This window comes from Podarcis gaigeae (assembly GCF_964106915.1).
Source record: "Podarcis gaigeae genome assembly, chromosome: 10".
In the NCBI taxonomy this organism is placed as follows: Eukaryota; Metazoa; Chordata; class Lepidosauria; order Squamata; family Lacertidae; genus Podarcis; species Podarcis gaigeae.
The window spans coordinates 31,881,309-31,903,078 of record NC_139686.1 but is presented as its reverse complement, the minus strand read 5'-3'; the positions used below and the strand labels follow the sequence as shown (position 1 = coordinate 31,903,078).

The 21,770-nt window shown below is 43.1% G+C and overlaps 1 protein-coding gene across 22 annotated transcripts in view; it reads left to right on the top strand.

Moving 5' to 3' along the window:
- Window positions 1-21,770, top strand: part of TCF20 (transcription factor 20) — a 191,282-nt gene that overhangs the window by 123,610 nt on the left and 45,902 nt on the right. For all 22 annotated transcript variants that reach the window (XM_083698529.1, XM_083698522.1, XM_083698534.1 and 19 more), the window contains one exon: window positions 649-6,372. In XM_083698529.1, the coding sequence (XP_083554655.1) occupies window positions 685-6,372 (5,688 nt within the window). In that variant the 5' untranslated portion in view covers window positions 649-684. The remainder of the gene's footprint in view (window positions 1-648; window positions 6,373-21,770) is intronic.

Genomic DNA, 21,770 nt, shown 5'->3' with positions numbered 1-21,770 from the left:
TGTTTACCTGAGCTCATTACTCAAATTATGAGAGGAAAATATAGAAGAGGAAGTCCTTCATGAAATACAGAACCCCCAATTCTCCCCCCCCCCATTTTAGCAAAATTATGCCCTCTCTGAATATAGCCTTCTAAAAACAGTCCCCTCACTTGTAATTTTAGTACTGTCTGATCTCTTCATTATCTTAATTGACATTTATATGTGTGTTCTTTGTGTCTTTTGTTTTTCTTGCTCTAAGTGTTTACGCTCATCTGTATATGCCTATTGGAAAAGAAATCTATGTATTTTAAATATCTGCAGTTTCATCAGTCCAAGCCTCTTGATGTGGGATGCTGTTGTGAACAGTACAGCATTGCTGGTTTGGGAAAGGGTATTTCTATCATCTCTCATAACAATTCCTCCAAACAAGATGTTGAAACGTTAGCTAGTAAAATCTTCTTAAGTACCCTTGTAACATGCAATCAAGCTGACATTCTGGTCTAGTTTCCTAGATAGCAGGCCCAACTGCTGATAATAGGACAAGAAAGCAAGAGGACATTTTGAGTTTGAAATTGCTACAAGTGAATTTAAATATACATTAAAAACTACTTAAGTTACTGTGAAATAGGAATTATTTTGCTAATTTCTTTTTCTCTTTTTCTCTTCTAGGCGGGTTGCTGAGCTGTCAGTCTGCAGCTGAACAGCATGCAGTCCTTTCGAGAGCAAAGCAGTTACCACGGAAACCAGCAGAACTACCCACAGGAAGTGCATGGTGCATCCCGTCTAGAAGAATTTAGCACCCGCCAGCAGGCTCAGATGTTCCAGAGCTTTGGAGGAGGTGGCAGCAGCAGTGGGCGCCGTGGAGCAGCAGGCAGTTCTGCCTCAATGGCTGGTGAGAGCTCTGGACATCAGAGCTATCAAAGTTTCAGAAAGGAAGCAGGAGAATTCTACTATATGGCCTCAAGTAAGGATCCTGTGGCAGCCGGAGGGCAGCAGCTTCCTCAGCGCAGGCCTTCTGGGCCAGTGCAGAGCTATGGACCACCCCAAGGGAGCAGCTTTGGGAGTCAGTATGGGAGTGAAGGTCATGTGAGCCAGTTTCAAACGCAACACTCATCCCTTAGTGGTGTGACCCATTATCAACAGGATTATACTGGTCCTTTCTCCCCCGGAAGTGCTCAGTACCAGCAGCAAAGTTCGAGCCAGCAGCAGCAACAGGTTCAGCAGATGAGACAACAGCTCTACCAGTCTCATCAGCCTTTGCCACAAGCCTCCAGCCAGTCTGCCTCCAGCACATCTCATATGCAGCCAATGCAACGTCCTTCAACTCTGCCTTCCTCTGCTTCTGGCTATCAGTTGCGAGTGGGTCAGTATAGCCAACACTATCAGCCTCCTGCTTCTTCCTCTTCTTCTTTTCCTTCTCCTCAGCGTTTTAGCCAATCTGGGCAGAACTATGATGGCAGTTACAGTGTGAATGCTGGTTCACAGTATGAAGGACATGCTGTTGGGTCGAGTTCGCAAACTTATGGAACTCAGTCAAACTACACCTTTCAGGCACAGCCAATGAAGAACTTTGAACAGTCAAAGTTACCCCAAGGCAGTCAGCAGGCACAGGGACAGGCACAGCAGTCACAGCAGCAGCAGCAGCAGCAGCAACAGCAGCAGCCGCAGCAGCCTCCCTCACAGCATATAATGCAGTACTCAAATACTGCCACCAAACTGTCTCTTCAGAGTCAAGTAGGTCAGTACAACCAGGCTGAGGTTCCTGTGAGATCACCCATGCAGTTCCACCAGAATTTTAGTCCTATATCTAACCCCTCACCAGCTGCCTCTGTGGTTCAGTCCCCAAGCTGCAGCTCCACACCATCTCCTCTCATGGCAGGTGGTGAGAACCTTCAGTGTGGACAAAGCAACATGCCTGTAGCCTCTAGAAACCGCATTTTACAAATGATGCCTCAGCTTAGTCCAACACCATCCATGATGCCAAGTCCCAATGCTCAGGGTGGAGGATTCAAGGGATTTGGGCTTGAAGGACTGCAGGAAAAGAGGCTTACTGATCCAGGACTAAGCAGCCTAAGTGCTTTAAGTAGTCAAGTGGCAAATCTTCCCAATACAGTCCAGCACATGCTACTTTCAGATGCTTTGGCACCTCAGAAGAAAAACTCCAAAAGATCTTCACTATCTAAAAAGGCTGATAGCTGCACAAACTCAGAAGGCTCTTCCCAAGCAGAGGAACAGCTCAAGTCTCCTCTGGCAGAATCAATTGATGGTGGCTGCTCCAGTAGTTCGGAGGACCAAGGCGAGAGGGTGAGACAACTGAGCGGTCAGAGTACCAGTTCTGATACCACCTACAAGGGTAATTTAGAGAGATCCCACCCATCACCAACACAAGCATCTCAAAATGAGCCTCCAAAGCTCAGCACCAGCCCTGCAGATGAGGAAGAAGTGGCCTCTCCTCCTGATGAAAAGGAGGCCTTAGTTGCTGTGGAGACACCCCCGAAGGTCAATGAAAAGGCAGTTGGTGTGATAGTTTCCCGAGAAGCTATGACGGGCAGAGTGGAAAAGTCAGGTGGGCAGGATAAGCAGCAACAAGATGATGTTTCCACAGGTGCTCAAGCACCATCTTCTGCCAGTGTGATGAAAGACACTGGGCTTCTGGGACCACAGCAAGAGCCACAAGGAGGGAGTAAGGGGAGCAAAAGTGGGGACAGCAGCACTAACCACAACGGAGATGGGAATGGACAGCTTGGTCATGCTGTTGTTGGCTCCAGTTTTCCAGGCAGAACCGAGCCTTCAAAATCCCCTGGTAGTTTGAGGTATAGCTACAAAGACAATATTGGGGCTAGTATGCAGAGAAATGCTGGCAACTTCCCTCAGTATCCTTCAGGTCAGGATAAAGGGGATTTTCCAGGGCATAGTGAGCGAAAAGGCAGGAATGAGAAATTTCCTAGTCTGTTGCAGGAAGTTTTGCAAGGCTATCACCATCACCCTGACAGAAGATATTCTAGAAATGCACAAGATCATCATGGGATGACTGGAACTCTTGAGGGTACCATGAGACCCAATGTCCTGATCAATCAAGCCAATGAATTAAGTAATAGAGGTCTTTTAAACAAAAGCATAGGCTCCCTCTTGGAAAATCCACACTGGAGCCACTGGGATAGAAAGTCTAGTGGCACAACTTCTGAGATGAAACAGATAAATCTAGCAGACTATCCCATGCCTCGAAAGTTTGAGATAGAGTCCCAATCCTCTGCTCATGAAGCTGGAGGACTCTCTGAGAGGAGATCAGTTATTTGTGATATATCACCCTTGAGGCAGATTGCTAGAGAACCTGGGCCTCACTCTGTGGGACACATGGGTCCTGATGGCAGGAGTGGAAGGAGTGACCGTCTAACTCCTGGTCAGTCAGTCATCCTTCCTGGTGGTCTGGTGACCATGGAACCAAAGCTAAAGTCTCACAGTGGGCAAATCAAGGAAGAAGATTTTGAACAGTCTAAGACCTCTGTCAACCTCAACAATAAAAAATCTGGAGACCATTGTCATCTTGCAAGTTTTAAGCATGAGTCGTACCGAGGCAATGCTAGCCCAGGAGCTGCAGCTCTTGATTCTGCAGCAGAGTACCTTTTGCAACAAGATAGCCGATCACAGCTCAGGCGAGGACCCGGCAGAATGGGAAGCAGCCGAGAGGGAATGAGAGGTAAATCTCCCTCTCAGTTTCATGATCTGGCAGACAAATTAAAGATGTCACCAGGTAGAAGCAGAGGTCCAGGCACAGATCTTCACCACATGAATCCACATATGGTGCTTTCTGACAGGGTGAACCGGGGTTCCTTACACTCTCCTTTCCCTCCAAATTCTGAAAGCTCATCGTTGGCTTCAGTTTATCACACTAATGCTCGATCTCATGCTTTTGGTGATCCTAACCAGGGGTTGAATTCCCAGTACCACTACAAAAGGCAGCTGTACCAACAACAACAGGAAGAATACAAAGATTGGAGTAGCAGCTCTGCCCAGGGAGTGATTGCAGCTGCTCAACATAGACAGGAGACAGCAAGAAAGAGCCCAAGGCAACAGCAGTTCTTGGACAGAGTAAGGAGTCCTTTGAAAAATGACAAGGATGGAATGATGTATCTCCATTCTGGTTCTTACCATGATGCTGTCAGTCAAGACACAAGCCGTTGCTTGTTAGGGAGTGATGGGTCTCTTCAAAATAAGTGTGCTGAAATTAAACATTTGAATCAAAAGATTCAGCAACAAGAATCTGGTTGGGATCTTTCCCGACAGGTGACTACTGGGAAAAACAGTGGCTCTCTAGGAGCAACTAGTCAGAAGAGATTTGCATCTCAAGATAGTGATACACACAAGCGTGAAGATGCTGGAGATGTACTTAAATCTGGCAATGCCATGGTAAGGATTCCTGGCCAAGAAGAGCAGTCTTCTCAAAATCCTTTAATCATGAGAAGGAGAGTCCGCTCTTTTATCTCTCCTATTCCTAGCAAGAGGCAGTTGCAGGAAATGAAGAATAGTGGCACTGAAGACAAAGGACGCCTGCTCACTTCATCAAAGGATGGAGCTGATAAAACACTCAACTCCTATGCCCATTCTTCCCAAAGCCAAGATGTTAGTAAGTCACTCTCAAAAGGAGAATCTCCTAGGAATCTTCCAAGTCCTGACAATAGAAATTGCTCTGCTGTTTCCCTCACAAGCCCAGCTAAAACAAAAATTCTGCCTCCACGGAAGGGCCGTGGGTTAAAATTGGAAGCTATTGTTCAAAAAATCACATCCCCTAATGTTCGGAGGAGTGCTTCTTCAAATTGTGCTGAAGCTGGCCCAGATGCAGTGACCCTTGATGACATTCTGTCACTGAAGAGTGGCCCACCAGAGGGTGGGAATGTGTCCAATCATGGAATGGAAGCAGAAAATATAAAAGAAGAAATTGTGCTGGATCAAGAGAGCCAAGAATTGACTAGTGAAATTTCTCTGACAATATCTTCTGAAGAATGGCATGCGGATAGAGATGAGGTCGTAAAAAAAGAGACACCTGAACTTGCAAGTGTTGTCAAGGAGGCCCCAGTGCCTACTGTGATCCCAGCACCTTCACAAAAATCTGTTTGTCAGGGAAGAACAGATGGCTCACTAGCTGGGGCAGGATCTATAAGCTTTTCCGAATTAAAAACGGTCTCTCCATCCAAAGTCTTGACTCCTGAACCAAATCTAAAGTCTGAAGAGAAGGGTGGAGATGCAGTCATTGTGACACCCAAGCCAGATCCTTTTCCTCCAAAGGGTTATTTTCCTTCTGGTAAGAAGAAGGGGCGGCCTATTGGTAGTGTTAACAAACAGAAGAAGCAGCAGCAACAACAGCCGCCGCCGCCGCCGCCTCCGCCTCAACAACAGTTGCTGCTTCCGCCACTTCCATCAGTACCAGAAGCGCTGCAGCCATCAGAGGAGGCAGGAGGTGGAGAACCTAAACCCAAGAGACAGCGAAGGGAGAGGAGGAAACCTACAGCACAGCCACGGAAGCGGAAGCCAAGACGAGCTGCTCCAATTGTGGAGCCCCAGGAACCAGAGATCAAACTGAAATATGCCACACAGTCTCTTGATAAAACTGATAACAAGAACAAGTCTTTTTTCCCTTATATTCATGTAGTGAACAAGTGTGAGATAGGTGCTGTATGCACAATAATTAATGCAGAGGAAGAGGAGCAGAATAAGCTGGTGAGGGGCCGAAAAGGGCAGAGGTCATCAACACCACCTCCCAGCAATGTTGAGAGCAAAGTACTGCCTATTTCCTCTTTCATGCTACAGGGCCCTGTGGTAACAGAGTCCTCTGTCATGGGCCACCTGGTTTGTTGCCTGTGTGGCAAGTGGGCCAGCTATCGCAACATGGGTGATCTCTTTGGACCTTTCTATCCCCAGGATTATGCGGCCACATTGCCCAAGAATCCCCCTCCCAAGAGGGCCACAGAAATGCAGAATAAGGTCAAAGTACGACATAAAAGTGCGTCTAATGGTTCCAAGACAGATACGGAGGAGGAGGAAGAGCAGCAGCAGCAACAAAAGGAGCAGAGAAGCCTCACTGCCCACCCTCGCTTTAAGAGACGGCATCGCTCAGAGGACTGTGCTGGGGCCTCTCGTTCCCTTTCGAGAGGCGCTGCTTGTAAAAAGGCAACCACTGAGGGTAGCAATGTTGGTGAAAAAGCTCCTTTGGACTCTAAACCCCCCATGTCCACTTCGGAAGGTGGTCCTGAGTTGGAGTTACAAATTCCTGAACTACCTCTTGACAGCAATGAATTTTGGGTCCACGAGGGCTGTATTCTCTGGGCCAATGGGATTTACCTGGTCTGTGGCAAGCTTTATGGGCTGCAAGAAGCTGTGGAAATAGCTAAAGAGATGGTGAGTACCATAAATGAATAATGCTGTAATGTTTCTTTTTCAGACAGGTTGGTGTTTCCTGTGTTCCCGGTTTTATTTCCTTCACTTATGCCTTGGCAATAGTAGTGCCATTGTAATTGTGTGGATTAGGTATGGCCTCACGGGTGGCGCTGTGGTCTAAACCAGAGAGCCTAGGGCTCGCTGATCAGAAGGTTGGCGGTTCGAATCCCCGCAATGGGGTGAGCTCCCGTTACTCGGTCCCTGCTCCTGCCATCCTAGCAGTTCGAAAGCACATCAAAGTGTAAGTAGATAAATAGGTACCACTCTGGTGAGAAGGTAAACGGCATTTCCGTGCGTTGCTCTGGTTCGCCAGAAGCAGCTTAGTCATGCTGGCCACATGACCAGGAAGCTGCGGACAAACGCCTGCTCTCTCGGCCTATAGGGCGAGATGAGCGCCGCAACCCCAGAGTCATCCGCGACTGGACTTAATGGTCAGGGGTCCCTTTACCTTTATATATGTAAGCTGGAATTTTCTCTCAACATTACTTGTAGTATAATTTTAGACTGGCATTTACAGAATTGCCTTGTGCATTGATTTCTGGTCCCTATTAGGAATATTAGTGACTTTGTGTGGCCGGGGGGGGGGGGCGGGGGGGAGCCAAGGTACTAATTATGGTTTTTAACCGATAGGGATAGCTAGCTGCCAAAATATGATTAATTGCAATAACACAATTCTATTACCATATCTGTCTTTTAACAACTTTATGCTTCTTGGACCCTAGTTTTTTCTTCTTTCCATCACAGTGAAACTCATGAGTTATATATTTGTAGGGAAAGACTTATATCTGATACAGAAAATGGAATGAGAGGTACACCTGCCGAAAGACATCCTGAGGCAATAGAAAGACTTAGTTGAACTAGTTTCTATTTTGTGTTGCCACCTGAGGTTAAGCTTCTGGCTTAAACAAGCTGAAATTAATTTTTGATGCCCCATACACATATTAGTGCTATATTTAAAAAATTGTCTCCCCTGTTCCAATAATAGGCTTTTATTTGTATCATCACTTCATTATTTTCAGATTATACAAAAAAAGAAACATAAATACTTTAAGCAGTTGAGGATAGTGAATATGATGGATCATAAAGGAAATCAAATGTTTCTAAGACTGTTAGGGCGCTATTCATTTATAATTTGGTTCTTGCTTTGAATTCAACATCAGCTTTGTTTTGATCACCAGAAAGTTTTGCTACTTTATTTTTAAACACCAACTAAATAGTCTCACATGTAAGTCAGACATTCAGTAGCCTACAAACTGTTTTACTAGCTTACCTTCTTCTACACATTATTGCTCAGGTTGTAACTGCATTCTAGTTCTGAGCTCAGCCATATGCTAACGAGTGTAGGAGGGAATGGGACTATGACATGATATGACTATGATATGATATGGGACTAGTGCAAGCGAGGGCTCTCCAGGCTAACATCATGGGATAGTGGAGAGAAGCATGCAGGAACCCTTGGTACTCTCTTAGATGCAATTACCATGGAAGGTGAGTGGGAGATTATGGGGCAGGTTGTTGGATCTGTTTCTGAGCTTTTCTAGATAGTTATCTGCCTAAGAGCAGTGTTAGAAATTCACATAAAAGGTAAAGGTACCCCTGACCGTTAGGTCCAGTTGCAGACGACTCTGGGGTTGCGCGCTCATCTTGCTCTGTAGGCCGAGGGAGCCAGCGTTTGTCTGCAGACAGCTTCTGGGTTATGTGGCCACCATGACAAAGCTGCTTCTGGTGAACCAGAGCAGCTCATGGAAACGCCGTTTATCTTCCTGCTGGGGAGGTACCTATTTATCTACTTGCACTTGATGTGCTTTTGAACTGCTAGGTGGGCAGGAGCAAGGACCGAGCAACGGGAGCTCACCCCGTTGCGGGGATTCAAACTGCCGACCTTCCAATCGGCAAGCCCTAGGCTCTGTGGTTTAGACCACAGCGCCACCCATGTAGAAACTCACATATATAAGCTAATTGACAAATGGCACCTTAATCTAGGTTACAGTCATCACCACGGAATGTCTGCTTGTGATTTTTTCAATGAAATTATTATTGTTGTTATTTTATTATTATTATTATTATTGTTGTTGTTGTTATACTTTTTATTCTTTTCTATACTGCTTAATATTTTAAACACATGAAAACATCCAATAAAACAATCCAGAATAAAACTGTGAATGTAACACCTAAGCGTAAGGTGGATGGAGGTCTGGAGCCTTGAAATGTATGCAGTTTTACATCCTTCTTCCTAACTGGTGCTTCTTTAATGGCCTCATTCTATTGAGCCTAAAGCATTCAACCTGAACTCCCTGCCTTTGGCAGAGAAGTGATCATGGCTCAGTGATGCTAGCGGAGTGCTGGATACGCTTTACTCTTGAAATAAATCATCCGCTGGAAAGGAATGAGATCTTCCAGGGCATTCTTTTCTCTCGGGACCGTAATCTCTCACTAATGTGAATGGGATCAACAGATAAAATCATATTCTTTATGCCATTGAATGCAACTTACATACTGATAGGTAACCCAGCCTAGGTTTCAGCTGAACTGCACTACCAAATATTTTGTGCTTAGCAGAATCAACAGGCGCATTAACCATAACTTCACTAGCAATTTAAAATGAATCATGGTGTGTGAAATTCAGTCATGCCACCTCTGCTGCTTCTTAGTCTTTGTGCCCCTATCCCACTAATTGCCAGGCTCACAGTGCTGCAGAGACAGCAGAAACCACAACTGGTAGAATGTCTTTGGGGGGACATAGCAATCCTATGCCCTCTTGGCTGCTCCCTTCCTTTCTGTGTAAAGTACCTAGACCCTCCTGTCTCTAACCCTCCTTTTCCAACTCCACGTCCTGACCACCCACTGCTTCCTCAGGCCACAGCTTGTCAGGTCACTGCCTACTCTGTTCCCCTTCCTTTCTCTGGCATGTGTCGAGAACAGGGGTTCCCAAACAGCAGTCCACAGACCACACATGCTTCATTCAGGTGATCCGTGCTGTAAATTGTGGCTGAAGACAATAGACAGCACATCTATAGCATTAAATATTCATATTAATTTTAATTGTATTTCTATTGCTTACTTTGTTTCTTATATATTGTTTTTTTATTGTATTACAGCTTGAATTCCATAAAATTGTAAGGCACAGTGCATTACAGTTGCTAAACAACAGGCAGAAAAATCATTAAGTCCACCAAGATGCTCAGCCGTTTTCAAGTGGACTGTGGGTGGGAAGGTTGGAAACCATGGTTTTATATCATTCTCCCTTGTTCTTCTTCCATCTCCCACATAAAATTCTACTCATCTTAAGCCTTGTGACATTCCTCCAGGGGTTGAATTTCTCATTGTTGCCCTTTCATGTCTCAATTCCCCCTCTCCTGCCCTACCTTTAGGTGGTTCCTCCTCCTTATTTATTAAATGAATTAGTTACTTTTTTCTATGGGAACTCAAAGTGACTTACAACCCTTTAATCCCCCCCAAAAAACAGATACATTAAAATCAGCATTAAAAAAAACAATTATTAAAGTTTGTTCCCCACTGTGCACCTCATACAGCTTTCTTGCTTTGGTACTCACTTTTCTCTACCTGGAATCAACATTTGGGGCCAATTCATATGCAACTGTGGAGGAGGGGTTGCACAGCCTCTTGGCTTTGTGAAGATTTTTGGAGTGTTTTTATTTGAGGAATTCTGGTTCTTTTTGTTTATAGGTATTGCAGGAATGCTTACAGGATCGTTCTGATTCAGTTATATGAATAGTTGCAAGATTTAAGTGCCTCCACAGTCACGAAGGTTATGTTCACATTGGCAGTTTAGTTCTGGAACTCCTGTTTGACATACTCCCACTATTGTAGGGTTCACACTTGCCTAGTACGGTAGTTACTTAGGTTTTAATTAATGCCATAAAGTCCAGCTATAGTTGGCTGTTTTCCCTGGGATAAAGGCAATTATGTAAACTAATTGGGTGGCAGTTAACAAAGTTTTACTGAAGAGTATACGTAATTCCATTGAAATTAACAAACATAACCATTAGGTCAATTAATTTCAGTGGGTCTACTCTGAATATAATTTAGTTGAATACAAGACTTTGGGAAGAAACTGTAACTACTTTTTCTATCTGACCCTAAATAGTTCATGTCCTTTGCAAAATTAGCATCATTTTTACAACCTTATTTAGTGCAAGGGCATCTGGGATTGACACTGTTCTTCTCGGTGTGTGGGGGCTGAGCAAAGAGGAGCAGTAGTAGGTTACTCCTGTTTGAAGTGGTAATATGAATAGGACACACGTTGTAGTTACTCCTGGAGTCAAATGTTACTGTTTTTAAAAGATTGGTGTAACTCTCCTTGAGGCTGATTTTGCTGTTATTCATACCAAATAAAGTAAATTTCTCTAGGTGCTGTCATTGAATCTCCAGTCCTTTTAATCCACAGATTACATAGATATATTACGGCAAATGTCCAAAATTTGGAGAAGGATAATATTTATCTGTAAATACACATAATCCCAGATGAATTCGGCAAATGCCCCCAAACAAATGCTTCTTCAGTTTTCAGGCCTATATTGGTGAACAATGCCAACTAAATTTAAGTAACTGTCAGCTTCTGTTGGTGCTTCCCTGAGTTTTTCGACATGTAGCCAGACTGGGCAGCTCCTTCCCATTCCCCCCCCCCGTCCCCCCATTGTTGATGCAAGGGCTGCTGTAGATTGGGTGGCTGTTTGGGGGCATACAAGTAGAACAAGAGACGTAGGAACCTACAGATCCCAATAATGTTCCATAGTTCTTTCCCCTGCTGATCCCTCTGAATGTCCCATATTGACCCACCTCCCATGTCTGATGGAATGCCACAGTGGGACATACATGCCTCCAGAGCTTTCTGTGGGTGTACTGAAGTGCTTTAGTGGCATAAGTGCTGTTGTGTTGGCAGGCTGCCCACTCTTCCAGCCGATCAGCACTTACGTTGCTTCCTATAGCCTTTAGCTGGCCTAATGCCAGCTTGTAGGATTGTAGCCTTAAACTTGTGTGGAGGAATTTAACACTTAATGACATCCAGGAGTGTGCCAACTGCAGTGTGATCCCATTTGTACTATATATAAATTATTTAAGGTATTTTTGTGTAAAAATATCCTATCAAAGGAGAACTAGTCATGACATTTGGGGTACAGGCAAATTTAAAACCAGACTATTCCAAGATCTATTGCTAAATAAAACATCATCTTCCTTATATACCACCCCTCCATAAGAAGAAAAGGTTCCTGAAATCCGGTTTTATCACTGCATGATATAGAACATAGGAAAAATGGGTTTAAAGGACTAGGCATAGTACAACATGGGTGTTAGTGTTGAGATACCAGTCAACTGAGCAGTCAAATATTTCATGAAGCCATGAATTCTGTATGTGGGCAGTGTGGCTTAACTTTATTGGGTAATGTTTTTCAGCCTGAGGGCTATATTCCCTTGTGGATCACCTTCTGTGGCTACTTGCCAACTGTGGGCTGAACCAAAGCCAGAAGTCGACAGGACAACATCCATCCTTCCAGATATACACATACAGGATTTCCCCACCAACTTACTGTGCTTGTGTTCTTAAAATACATGTTGGGGAATGTTGCTATTGTGCAAATGTCAGATTTTGATCTGAGGTATGTAGAATGCCAAATATGCAGCTCAGACATATATCTGACAGATACAAAGATGCCCCTTTTTCTATTCACTTCCTGTGTTTGATTGGTTACCCCCCCACCCCCGAATGTAGGGGGAAATGATGTAGGAAGGACTCATGTTTTTTCCTCCTTTGTTTTTATTTGTACTGGAACGGGCAGGTACAAGGAATGGTCACTAGACCACATGTGGGTAACCTGTGCCACCATTTTTACCTCTGCTACTAGATTTGGTGTCAGTTCTTCTGCAAAAGCTGTGGCCGTGCCAATATTGTCACTGAAACCTGTCACTAGTGTTGCTTCCAAAAGTATTGCTGAAAAGTATTTCTGGTTGCCCTCCAGTTGGCACAACTGCCTTGTGCCCTGCCAGCCTCTGAATGGTCTATCCAGCTCTCTAATCCAGCAGCAGTTCCTACTTCCAGCCACAGCTCACAGTGGTAGAGTGTTTGCTTGATGCTCTACCAAGGTGTATTAGGTGTGACATTTCAAAAAGCCCATTCCATCTCCTTTCCCAGCAAGTATGCCTGACATCTGCTCTGGTTGAATGAGAGCTTCTGTTAGCCAGCACACAAGGAGGGGAGTGGTGAGGCCTAGCTGAATGTGGGAGATCTCCAGGACCAAGACTGGCCTTCCTCCCCAGGGCTGGGGGCTACTCTGGATTGAATCAATAAAGCAATAAAGCAAGATCCATAGAACATTACTATTTTGTGTGTAAGAATCATATTGTTCTTCAGTTTGATCTCCAAGTCGTTTCTCCTCTATTTGTCCCTGCCATGTGTGGCAGAAACAGGTCACTGAATGAGTGAAGGGATGATGGATTGATGTGTGTGTGTGTGTGTGAGAGAGAGAGAGAGGGGGGGGGGGGGAGGGAGAGAGAATGAATTAATAGTTGATTGAAGGGGAGAGGGAGAGAAGGGGAGACTCACCCATACATTTGGCTTTTGTGCCAGTATGTGACCCTCACCATTTTTCTGCAAGGGAGTGCCTGAAAAGGTTACCCAGCCTTCATGAGAAAGATATGAGGCTAAGTGGAATATTTATTACAGCTGAAACCTAAGTATGCTTATTTGGAAATGGGTCCCATTGGGTTTAGTGGGATTTGCTTCTTAATACAGCATGCTATACACACTTACCTGGGAGTCTCAAAGTTGCTTCTCAGAAAACATATATAGGATTATGCTGTAAATTTGCTTAAAATCCTATGTATGTTGAATTTACTTCCAAGGAGAGGAACGTATCTGGGCTTTTTTGTCCTTTTTAAATCGTGTCATCCCAGTTTGCGTTGCTTTAGTCTAGTTGGTTGTCATTAACTAGAGCAGAACTTTCCAGACATTTCATGTTAGAGACACACTTTTTAGACATTCATCATTTTGCAACACAGTAATTCAGTTTTACTAGCAAACCAGAGGTTAAACTAACCCCTTTCCAGCCCCAGGAGGCGCATGGGGAGCATTCACATGATGCACCTACACACTGCAGTAGACACACTAATGTGTCGCGACACATAGTTTGGAAAGCTCTGAACTAGGGACTAGTCTAGTTGAGCCTGTAATACGTGTTAAGCTCTGGCTCACTAAGGAGGGAACAGACAGGAATAGGTGTAGGCAACTAGTTTTCCACATTGGCACCTGAACTCAGGGTAGCAGTCCCCACTTTCGTTATGGATTTAGGTGCAAGGAGATAAGGCATACCTAACAAACTGAAATACTTGGGAATGATATGAATTCAAGGCACTTGTTTCCTGTTTAACACTGGACAGCTTTATAAAGAAGTAGCCTAGGAGCATAAATGGGTTGAGATTTATGTAATACTGTATAGGGTAGAGCTTCCAACGTCCTAAAGGAAAACTCAAGCATATTATTAAAGCAAAATTACTATTTAAGAGACAAGTTAATATAAAATTAGTCATATAAGAAAATAGAACAAAGAAAAATGTTAGCTAATATGCTGTCATGGCTCTTAGTAAAGGTAAAGGGACCATTAGGTCCAGTCGTGACTGACTCTGGGGTTGTGGCACTCATCTCGCTTTACTGGCTGAGGGAGCCGGCGTACAGCTTCCGGGTCATGTGGCCAGCATGACTAAGCCGCTTCTGGCAAACCAGAGCAGCGCACAGAAACACCATTTACCTTCCCGCCGGAGCGGTACCTATTTATCTACTTGCACTTTTGACATGCTTTCGAACTGCTAGGTTGGCAGGAGCAGGGACTGAGCAACGGGAGCTCACCCTGTGGCGGGGATTCGAACCACCGACCTTCTGATCGGCAAGTCCTAGGCTGTGGTTTAACCCACAGTGCCACCCGCGTCCCGTCATGGCTCTTAGATATTCACAATTTAGACTGTACTCTGATATACATGGTTGAAAACAATACAATTTATTTCTTAATGTCCCATTATTTCCTCATACATTGTAAATATTAATGATTACAGCAGGAGAACATGGCATTATTTATTAGAACATGCAGTCTCCCTTACACAGAATCCAGTGAAAAGCAAATTTAGTCTCACAGGGTCAGGGAATTTTCAGATAGAGTGACATCATTAACGTGCTAATCAAAGGGTATTACATTACAGTGGTGTAAGTGATGGGAGTAAATTTCTGTTACCTTTGGGCACTTCTCTGTGGGAATGTCTAGGCTGGCCTCCCAATGGAAGACACAGCTACTGAATCAGATTTGCACACATTAAGAATTCCATCTCTGTATTCCCTGCATTTAACTTAAGGAGACGAAGTGGGCAGGCCTCCCAGTGGAAGGTACTGACTGGTAATTACATTTGTGTTTGTAAAAATAAACAAAAAGTTCCATATATTTCCTGTGTCTTATCTTAAGGGAAAGGACAATGTAGAAATGTTCCAACCAGCTGGATAAAGTTGGGTTAAAAAGGTAAAGGTACCCCTGCCCGTACGGGCCAGTCTTGACAGACTCTGGGGTTGTGCGCCCATCTCACTTAAGAGGCCAGGGGCCAGCGCTGTCCGGAGACACTTCCGGGTCACGTGGCCAGCGTGACATCGCTGCTCTGGCGAGCCAGAGCCGCACACGGAAACGCCGTTTACCTTCCCGCTGGTAAGCGGTCCCTATTTATCTACTTGCACCCGGAGGTGCTTTCGAACTGCTAGGTTGGCAGGCGCTGGGACCGAGCAGCGGGAGCGCACCCCGCCGCAGGGATTCGAACCGCCGACCTTTCGATCGGCAAGTCCTAGGCGCTGAGGCTTTAACCCACAGCGCCACCTGTTGGGTTAGTGAAATATAAATCAAGGCTATTCATTAGATCAGCATTCCCCAATTTGGTGCCTTCCAGATGTTGTTGGACTACTAAAACTCCCATCAGCCCTGACCATTGGCCATGCTGGCTGGGACAGATGAGATTTGTAGGCAGTGAGCTGGGGAAAGTTGAATGAGACCTTTTGGCTGATTGGGATCTGCAGGTGTCATTCAAAAAATCATCAGTCTTGGGTTGAAGAATTAGATTTAACAAGATAATTATGGGTGTAGGAATTCATACTCTAATAAGTGAGGCCTTGTCAAAAAAAAGTTGCAGTGTGTATACTCAGGATCCCAGCCATGTTTCAATTTCCCTCCTCAACTATCAGTCAAAATTTTGTTTGCTGAGCATGCTCAGTCATTTATTTTGTTTGTGGGTGTGGGGTAAACTCACTGGTGCTCATTCTCAGCTATCATGGACATGGCATATAAAAATAGGTCCTCAGTGAGACCAGGAAATTACCTGTTCAAAGAATAAGCCAAACCATGGTTTAATGCAAATATGTAGGCTCCGAAGATAGGATTGTGGCTGCTTTACTCCTCCCTGGCCATTTTGCTGTTTTGCTTCCCTGTCATCCAGAGAATTCATAGTTTAGCCCTCCTGGACAAATCATAAGCCATAGAATATAGGAAAACCTTGGTTACAGCTTTAAGCTGCAGGGAGCTAAACCATAAGCCCAAATTCCAATGAAACACTGAGCCAGGCCATGCACGCACATTTGCCCTAAACCATAGTTTTCCTTAGAATGCCATGTGACCCAGCCAATAAGATGGTGCCCCTCTGTCCTTTTCCAGCCATTTGATTCCATCCCCTGCCCCGCCCCCATTATTTCACGCACACCCTCCCCTGAGCAAGCATGCATTCTGTGAACACTGAGCTAGCTCAACCCTCATTGGGCCTCTTTCTTGGGGTTTTGTTCTTTTACAGTTTTTTCCTAAATATGTTTCCGTACTTATGCAAATGTTAATTAGATTACTGCAACCCTCTGTGTGGGTGGTGTGCTTTTGACTACATAAGCAGCAGCACTAGGGGAGTGGAATTGGAAGTAGCATATAGTGTACATGTGGGGCCTTGCAAACAAAATTGTGTGTGTGTGAGGGGGGGGGGGAGAACTTTCAAAGCAAGAGAGTAAGTGTTGAGTGTCTATATCTCTATATAGCTGTGTCATTTCCAGCCACTCCGTCCTCCCCACCACCCCAATTTTTCATTTCACACACCCCTCAACTGCCAACCAGCATTCTATGGGTATTAAATATGCATAGGCCTTATTAGGTTGGTGGGTTTTTAAGGTTTTTTTGTGCCAGCTGTTGCCATTTTAGCTACATAAGCAGGGACTTGTATAGGAATTAGGCATGATGATGCCTAAAATGGCACCTTGAGCAATCAGTTAGTTACCTGAGACAAGGCAGGCTAATTCCTCTATTCTATCAGAGTAGCAAGGTCAGTGGCAGCCAGGTTACCATAACTCTCTGCCAGCACAGATAAGGGAGGTGTAATAACTGTGATGAGTGCAGAGGAACAGAAAGCAAAAGTAAGAAGAGAAGGGAAATCTAGGAGAGTATTTCAAGAAAACGATTAGATAATTAGATGAAGGGAGAAGCTAATAACCATTAGGAGCAATATTTACAGCTTGTAACACATTGTACTGGTGAGTGTTTAGATAGTTTTTCTTTCAACATACTTTCTTACCACACCAGCTAAAAATGAATATAGAAAAGTTACAGACTATGGTTTATATTTTGGGTCAGTGGACTGCAATAAGCTGTGTGGGTGTAGTTTTATTACTAATCTTATGAAGGCATGTGTGTGTTCAGCTATACCTCTGTTTTCTCCTTTTCTAGAAAATGGAAGTCTCTCTTGCAGAGTTAGAAAGATCTTGCATTCAGACATCTTCTAATGTATTTGGTACCTTTTCCTTGCAAATGAGGGATGATTTTACTTGGGGTAGAATACCAGCAGTCAAGTACCAACAATAATAGGCCCTGAGTTTCTTTAATTTCCTGCATTGTGCTTCTGTTTGCCAAATCCAAGGTTTATTGTTACTGAATCTTGGTGGATTTATTAGTTATCAATCTCAGAACACAGAAAATGCATGGTCCCTAAGTAGCCAGTTGACTTTTCTTTGGCTTTTTCTGCTTGGCTTAATACTGAGTTATTTCACTAACAGACAATCAGCTTTTTGGAAATGGGTGAGTGTAGTACTGCTTTTATATATACTGTAAACTTCCTGTTTCCTTAAGGGATTAATTTGGCAACATGTACTCTGATTTTCAGAGAAATTAAAATAGATTTTAAGCATATGAGGCAAGGATCTTGGATGATAAGTCATGTTATAATTGATGACAGCAATTTCACACATTCAGGTCAACCAGTGATAACTGTAATTATCACATGAATAACATACTATGCAAACTCGTGCTATGAAGAAGAATTTCTAGCTCTCAAAGCTTTAGCATCCAGACCTTCCCCTGCAGAAATCAAAGTTTAAATTAATGTATTTTCAGTAGTGCCTTCCAAAACTGCCTTCAGGGAGAATGTGCTGGAACCATCAAGAGGTAACTGTTTCTTCCTCCCTTGCCGCATCCCCTTGCCTGAGACCCTTGAAGGAGGACCTGTTGCTTAAATATTTACTATAGATCTCTATAGATCTATAGTACTATAGATTACTATAGATCTCTCTCATATCTTTCTGGGGACTTTTGCCTTTTTGGCAGGAACAGGAATGCATTTAGTTTTTAATATTTCTGAAATGTTAAGATTTTGTTCCAAATTTTGCAAAGTGCCCTTTTTTGGTGCTTCAATGTGTTGTTGCCAGGGGGTGGGGGTTTTTTGGCTGGAAGGTGGCATATAAATAGTTACAGTAACAAGAACATTAAAGATGGGGCAGCAAAGGTATTGACTAATATTCTGTATTTGGGGGATAGCGAGTGAAAGATGGAATACTTCCTTCAAGTAATTTCTCTGTTGATGGAAGGAATAAGAGCAATTGACTGTAGGTCTGGGATATCTGACACCTGTTGTTCTTTGTCCTGCTCCGAATCCTTGATTAACTTTTAATATTCCAAATCCCAAATGTTACACTCTAAATTTCTGATGCAGAAATAGTTGCCTGGAGAACTCTGTTTCCTTATCACTTCAGGAATGTTATGTGCATATCAGTCTATAATTCTGCCATATAGAACCTCTTCATGCTATTTGTATCTTGTGAATGAACTCAGCACCCCCTCTTTTTTGAAATAAATTCTGCTTTCATGGCAATTTCCAGATGACATTTAATGCAACAGTGTTTCAGCTTGGTGGAAATAGCATTTTATCAGCAGGAGTTAATTGTGGACAAGTCAATAGATGTATGTATGTATGTATGTATGTATGTATGTGCTTCAAATTACAGTTATGCATTGTGTTCTGTAATGCATACCTGTTAAATATATAGCATATGAAGCACTCTAGCTGACTTGCATATTTTGCTACTGGGATTTATTATAAGGAAGAGGCCTGTTAACCAGTTGTCTATTCTCATACTTTTGCCCCCCTTTATGGAGTTCTTGCCAAAGCACTTTCAGCACTTTTAGAGCAGAAAGGCTAAGTCTGATCACAGTGTGAAATTTCTTTTCTCTGTAGAATCCCTGGCTGTAATACTGTATGCTGTAAGGAGATTCCTAAACCAAAGAAGGAAAATCCTTGGCTTAATTCAGTGTTTTGCATTTCAAGAAGGTTGCTGCCATCTGCTGTCACTTTAGATGTAGGACAGTTTGTAAAATTAAAGATGGATAGATAGGGGGTACGCGTAATATTATAGGTATTGTATTACAGTTGACTCGCATCTTACATATGGGTTTTGTTCCAGGGATATTGTGTAAAGTTGAAGTCACATATAGTCGAAACAACCCTTAAAAACCAGAAAGTGGCCCGTAAAAAAAAAAAAAAGTGGTGCACAACAAGTGATGTTGTTATCTGCCTGACTTGCTGGGCTCTAGCAGGCTCTTTTGAGGTTGTCTGATCTTGCGAAAGCCTCCCAGAGCCCTATTAGCACTCTGTGTCTTCTGTGCATTTAATTTGTGCTATTTCAGCTGGCCAGTATTCAATAGCGTAAGGTTGAAACTGCACATGTTAAACGCATGTACCGGTAAGTTGCAAGTCAACTGTATTTATTTGTAAAATTTCCATCCCACTTTTCTTTCCTAAAATAAAATCAAAGACAGGTAACAATTCAAGTAATTAAAAGCAATCCAGAAGCACAGTAAAACAACAATAACAATTAGCAATAAACCCAAACCTAAACCAGCAGACAGTAATAACAGCAATACCAGTAATCAAAAGCATAGCAAGGAGTTACAAATTATAGTACCCACTATCAAAAGCTTGCCGTAATAGCCATGCTTTCACCAGGTGGTAATGGGAAAGGCAATCTGACGTTTGCTATAATGAGTCCCAAAATGTGAATCAATAAGAAACACATTCCAGATTACCGGCCTCTTTCCTCACAGTTTAAAAAGGACTCAAACACACCCTCCGAGAACTCTACTGTTGGTTCCCTAGGGTATCTATTTTGCTCCTCTGCTTTGATTAAGATACTTCAATTGTATTGGGGTTTTTTGTAATAAATCTCAATTGTTAATTGCCTGGGGCATGCAAGTGAAAGTTCACATCTAGCTCAGTTATTGAAATATTGTTTCTGGGAATAATAGGCACTTCCACTCAGAAACCATTACTTTGAAAGATACCCTACAAGCTGAGTAGATTTTTAAAAGTTTCCTAGGAAACATTTGGTTGAAGCATAAAATGAAGGGTTGAGCCTGTGCAAGAAGAGATTTGAAAATGTTGAGGCTCCTTAGCAAACTCAGAAAAATTGCCTATTACCTCTAAATAAAAATCGTTGAGAGCCTGTTCACACTTGTTGACTATCTACTCCATCAGGTGATGATTTGAATATGTGAATAAGCCGCCACAGATAGGGCACTCATATAAACTCAGATGCTATTATTTCCAGTAGTGTCAGAACGCATACTGAGCAGCAAGTTATTGCGTGCGGTATGACCAGTGAGGGCTTGGCTCATCATTAATTTTGGTGCCCCTTATTGTGTTGAGCACCACAACTCAAATATTACAAAGGTCCTTCGTGGAAATGCATCTGTATGTCTCTGTACTTTCTCAGTGGTATTGTGTAATGTTGAAAAATTGTTATTAGAGGAATCCTTCTCATAAGTCATTTTTAGTAGACTTGTAGTTCAGCGTAGTGTTAGAGACATAAGCAATGTAACAACACATTCGACTCGTTTGGGATCATCAAACCCTTCCTTACCCATGAAGCTGAGCTTAGATAAGCTGTTACATTGCACTTCAGTGTTTCTGATTCTTGCTGTATTGTGGGGTCAGGAAGCTAGGTACACAGTGAAAAATGGTTCAGATAGTCTGTTGCCTGGGCAAGCAACAGTCTCCTCAGTGTGTAGTTTGTCTACCACTGCTTCTGCTGACCTCTTCCTGTCATCTTGTATGCCCTTTGGTCTGTTTCACATCTCTAGATGTATCACATTAGAATGACAGCTAATTGTGATAAAACAAAAAAATTCCTTCCAGTAGCACCTTAAAGACCAACTAAGTCAGTTCTTGGTATGAGCTTTCGTGTGCATGCACACTTCTTGTGATGTCATAGTGTTTTTCTTTCTTTATCCACATTAGTATTTAGAAGTACCTCTTAGTAACCAGTGCTTAGCATACTAAGGCAATATTTTTATTTAGTGTGAAGTGGTTCTGTGGTCTTTATAGTTTATGTACATTCTGTTTGCATATTTTAAAATTTTTTGCTACATACGCTGTATTTTTTTTAAAAAACCCCGCATAATTTACTGCTTAGTATAACAAAAGGACAGGTATTGTGTAGAAGGGAGAATTACATTTTTAGCCTGTCAATTCTTTTAGACTTATGGGCTCAATTTAAAATGCTGGGTTTGATCTGTAATGCATTTTGTATCTTAGGACCTCCATACCTATTCCTATATGAACCTAATCAGACCTGGATCTGTGTGCTTTCTCTGAGGGATGTGTGAGGGTGGTAGCATGAGAACAGGCCATCTCAGTGGTGGCTTCTCATTTGCAGAATGCTCTTCCCAGGGAAGCATGCCTGACACCATCATTGCTTGCTTGTTGGTGCCAAGCTAGAACTATTTACTCAGACCTTTGATTTTTACTTGGGAGGTTAGTGAGTTATGGGTTGTTTTACTTTTTTAGTGCTCATCTTTAGGGGAAGGTTAAGTTTTGCCCTTTTATAAACACAGTATTAATGTTTGTTTGTTTTTTGCTGTGTTGCTTTATGATACTTATCTCTGTGTAAAAAGCAATGGATAAATAAAATATAACCCATGCATAGAGTATGTATTTAACTTGTTTAGATCAACAATGTCCTGGGTTCCTTCAGGAGGAAGGATGGGATAAACATTGAATGAATAAATGGATATCTGCCT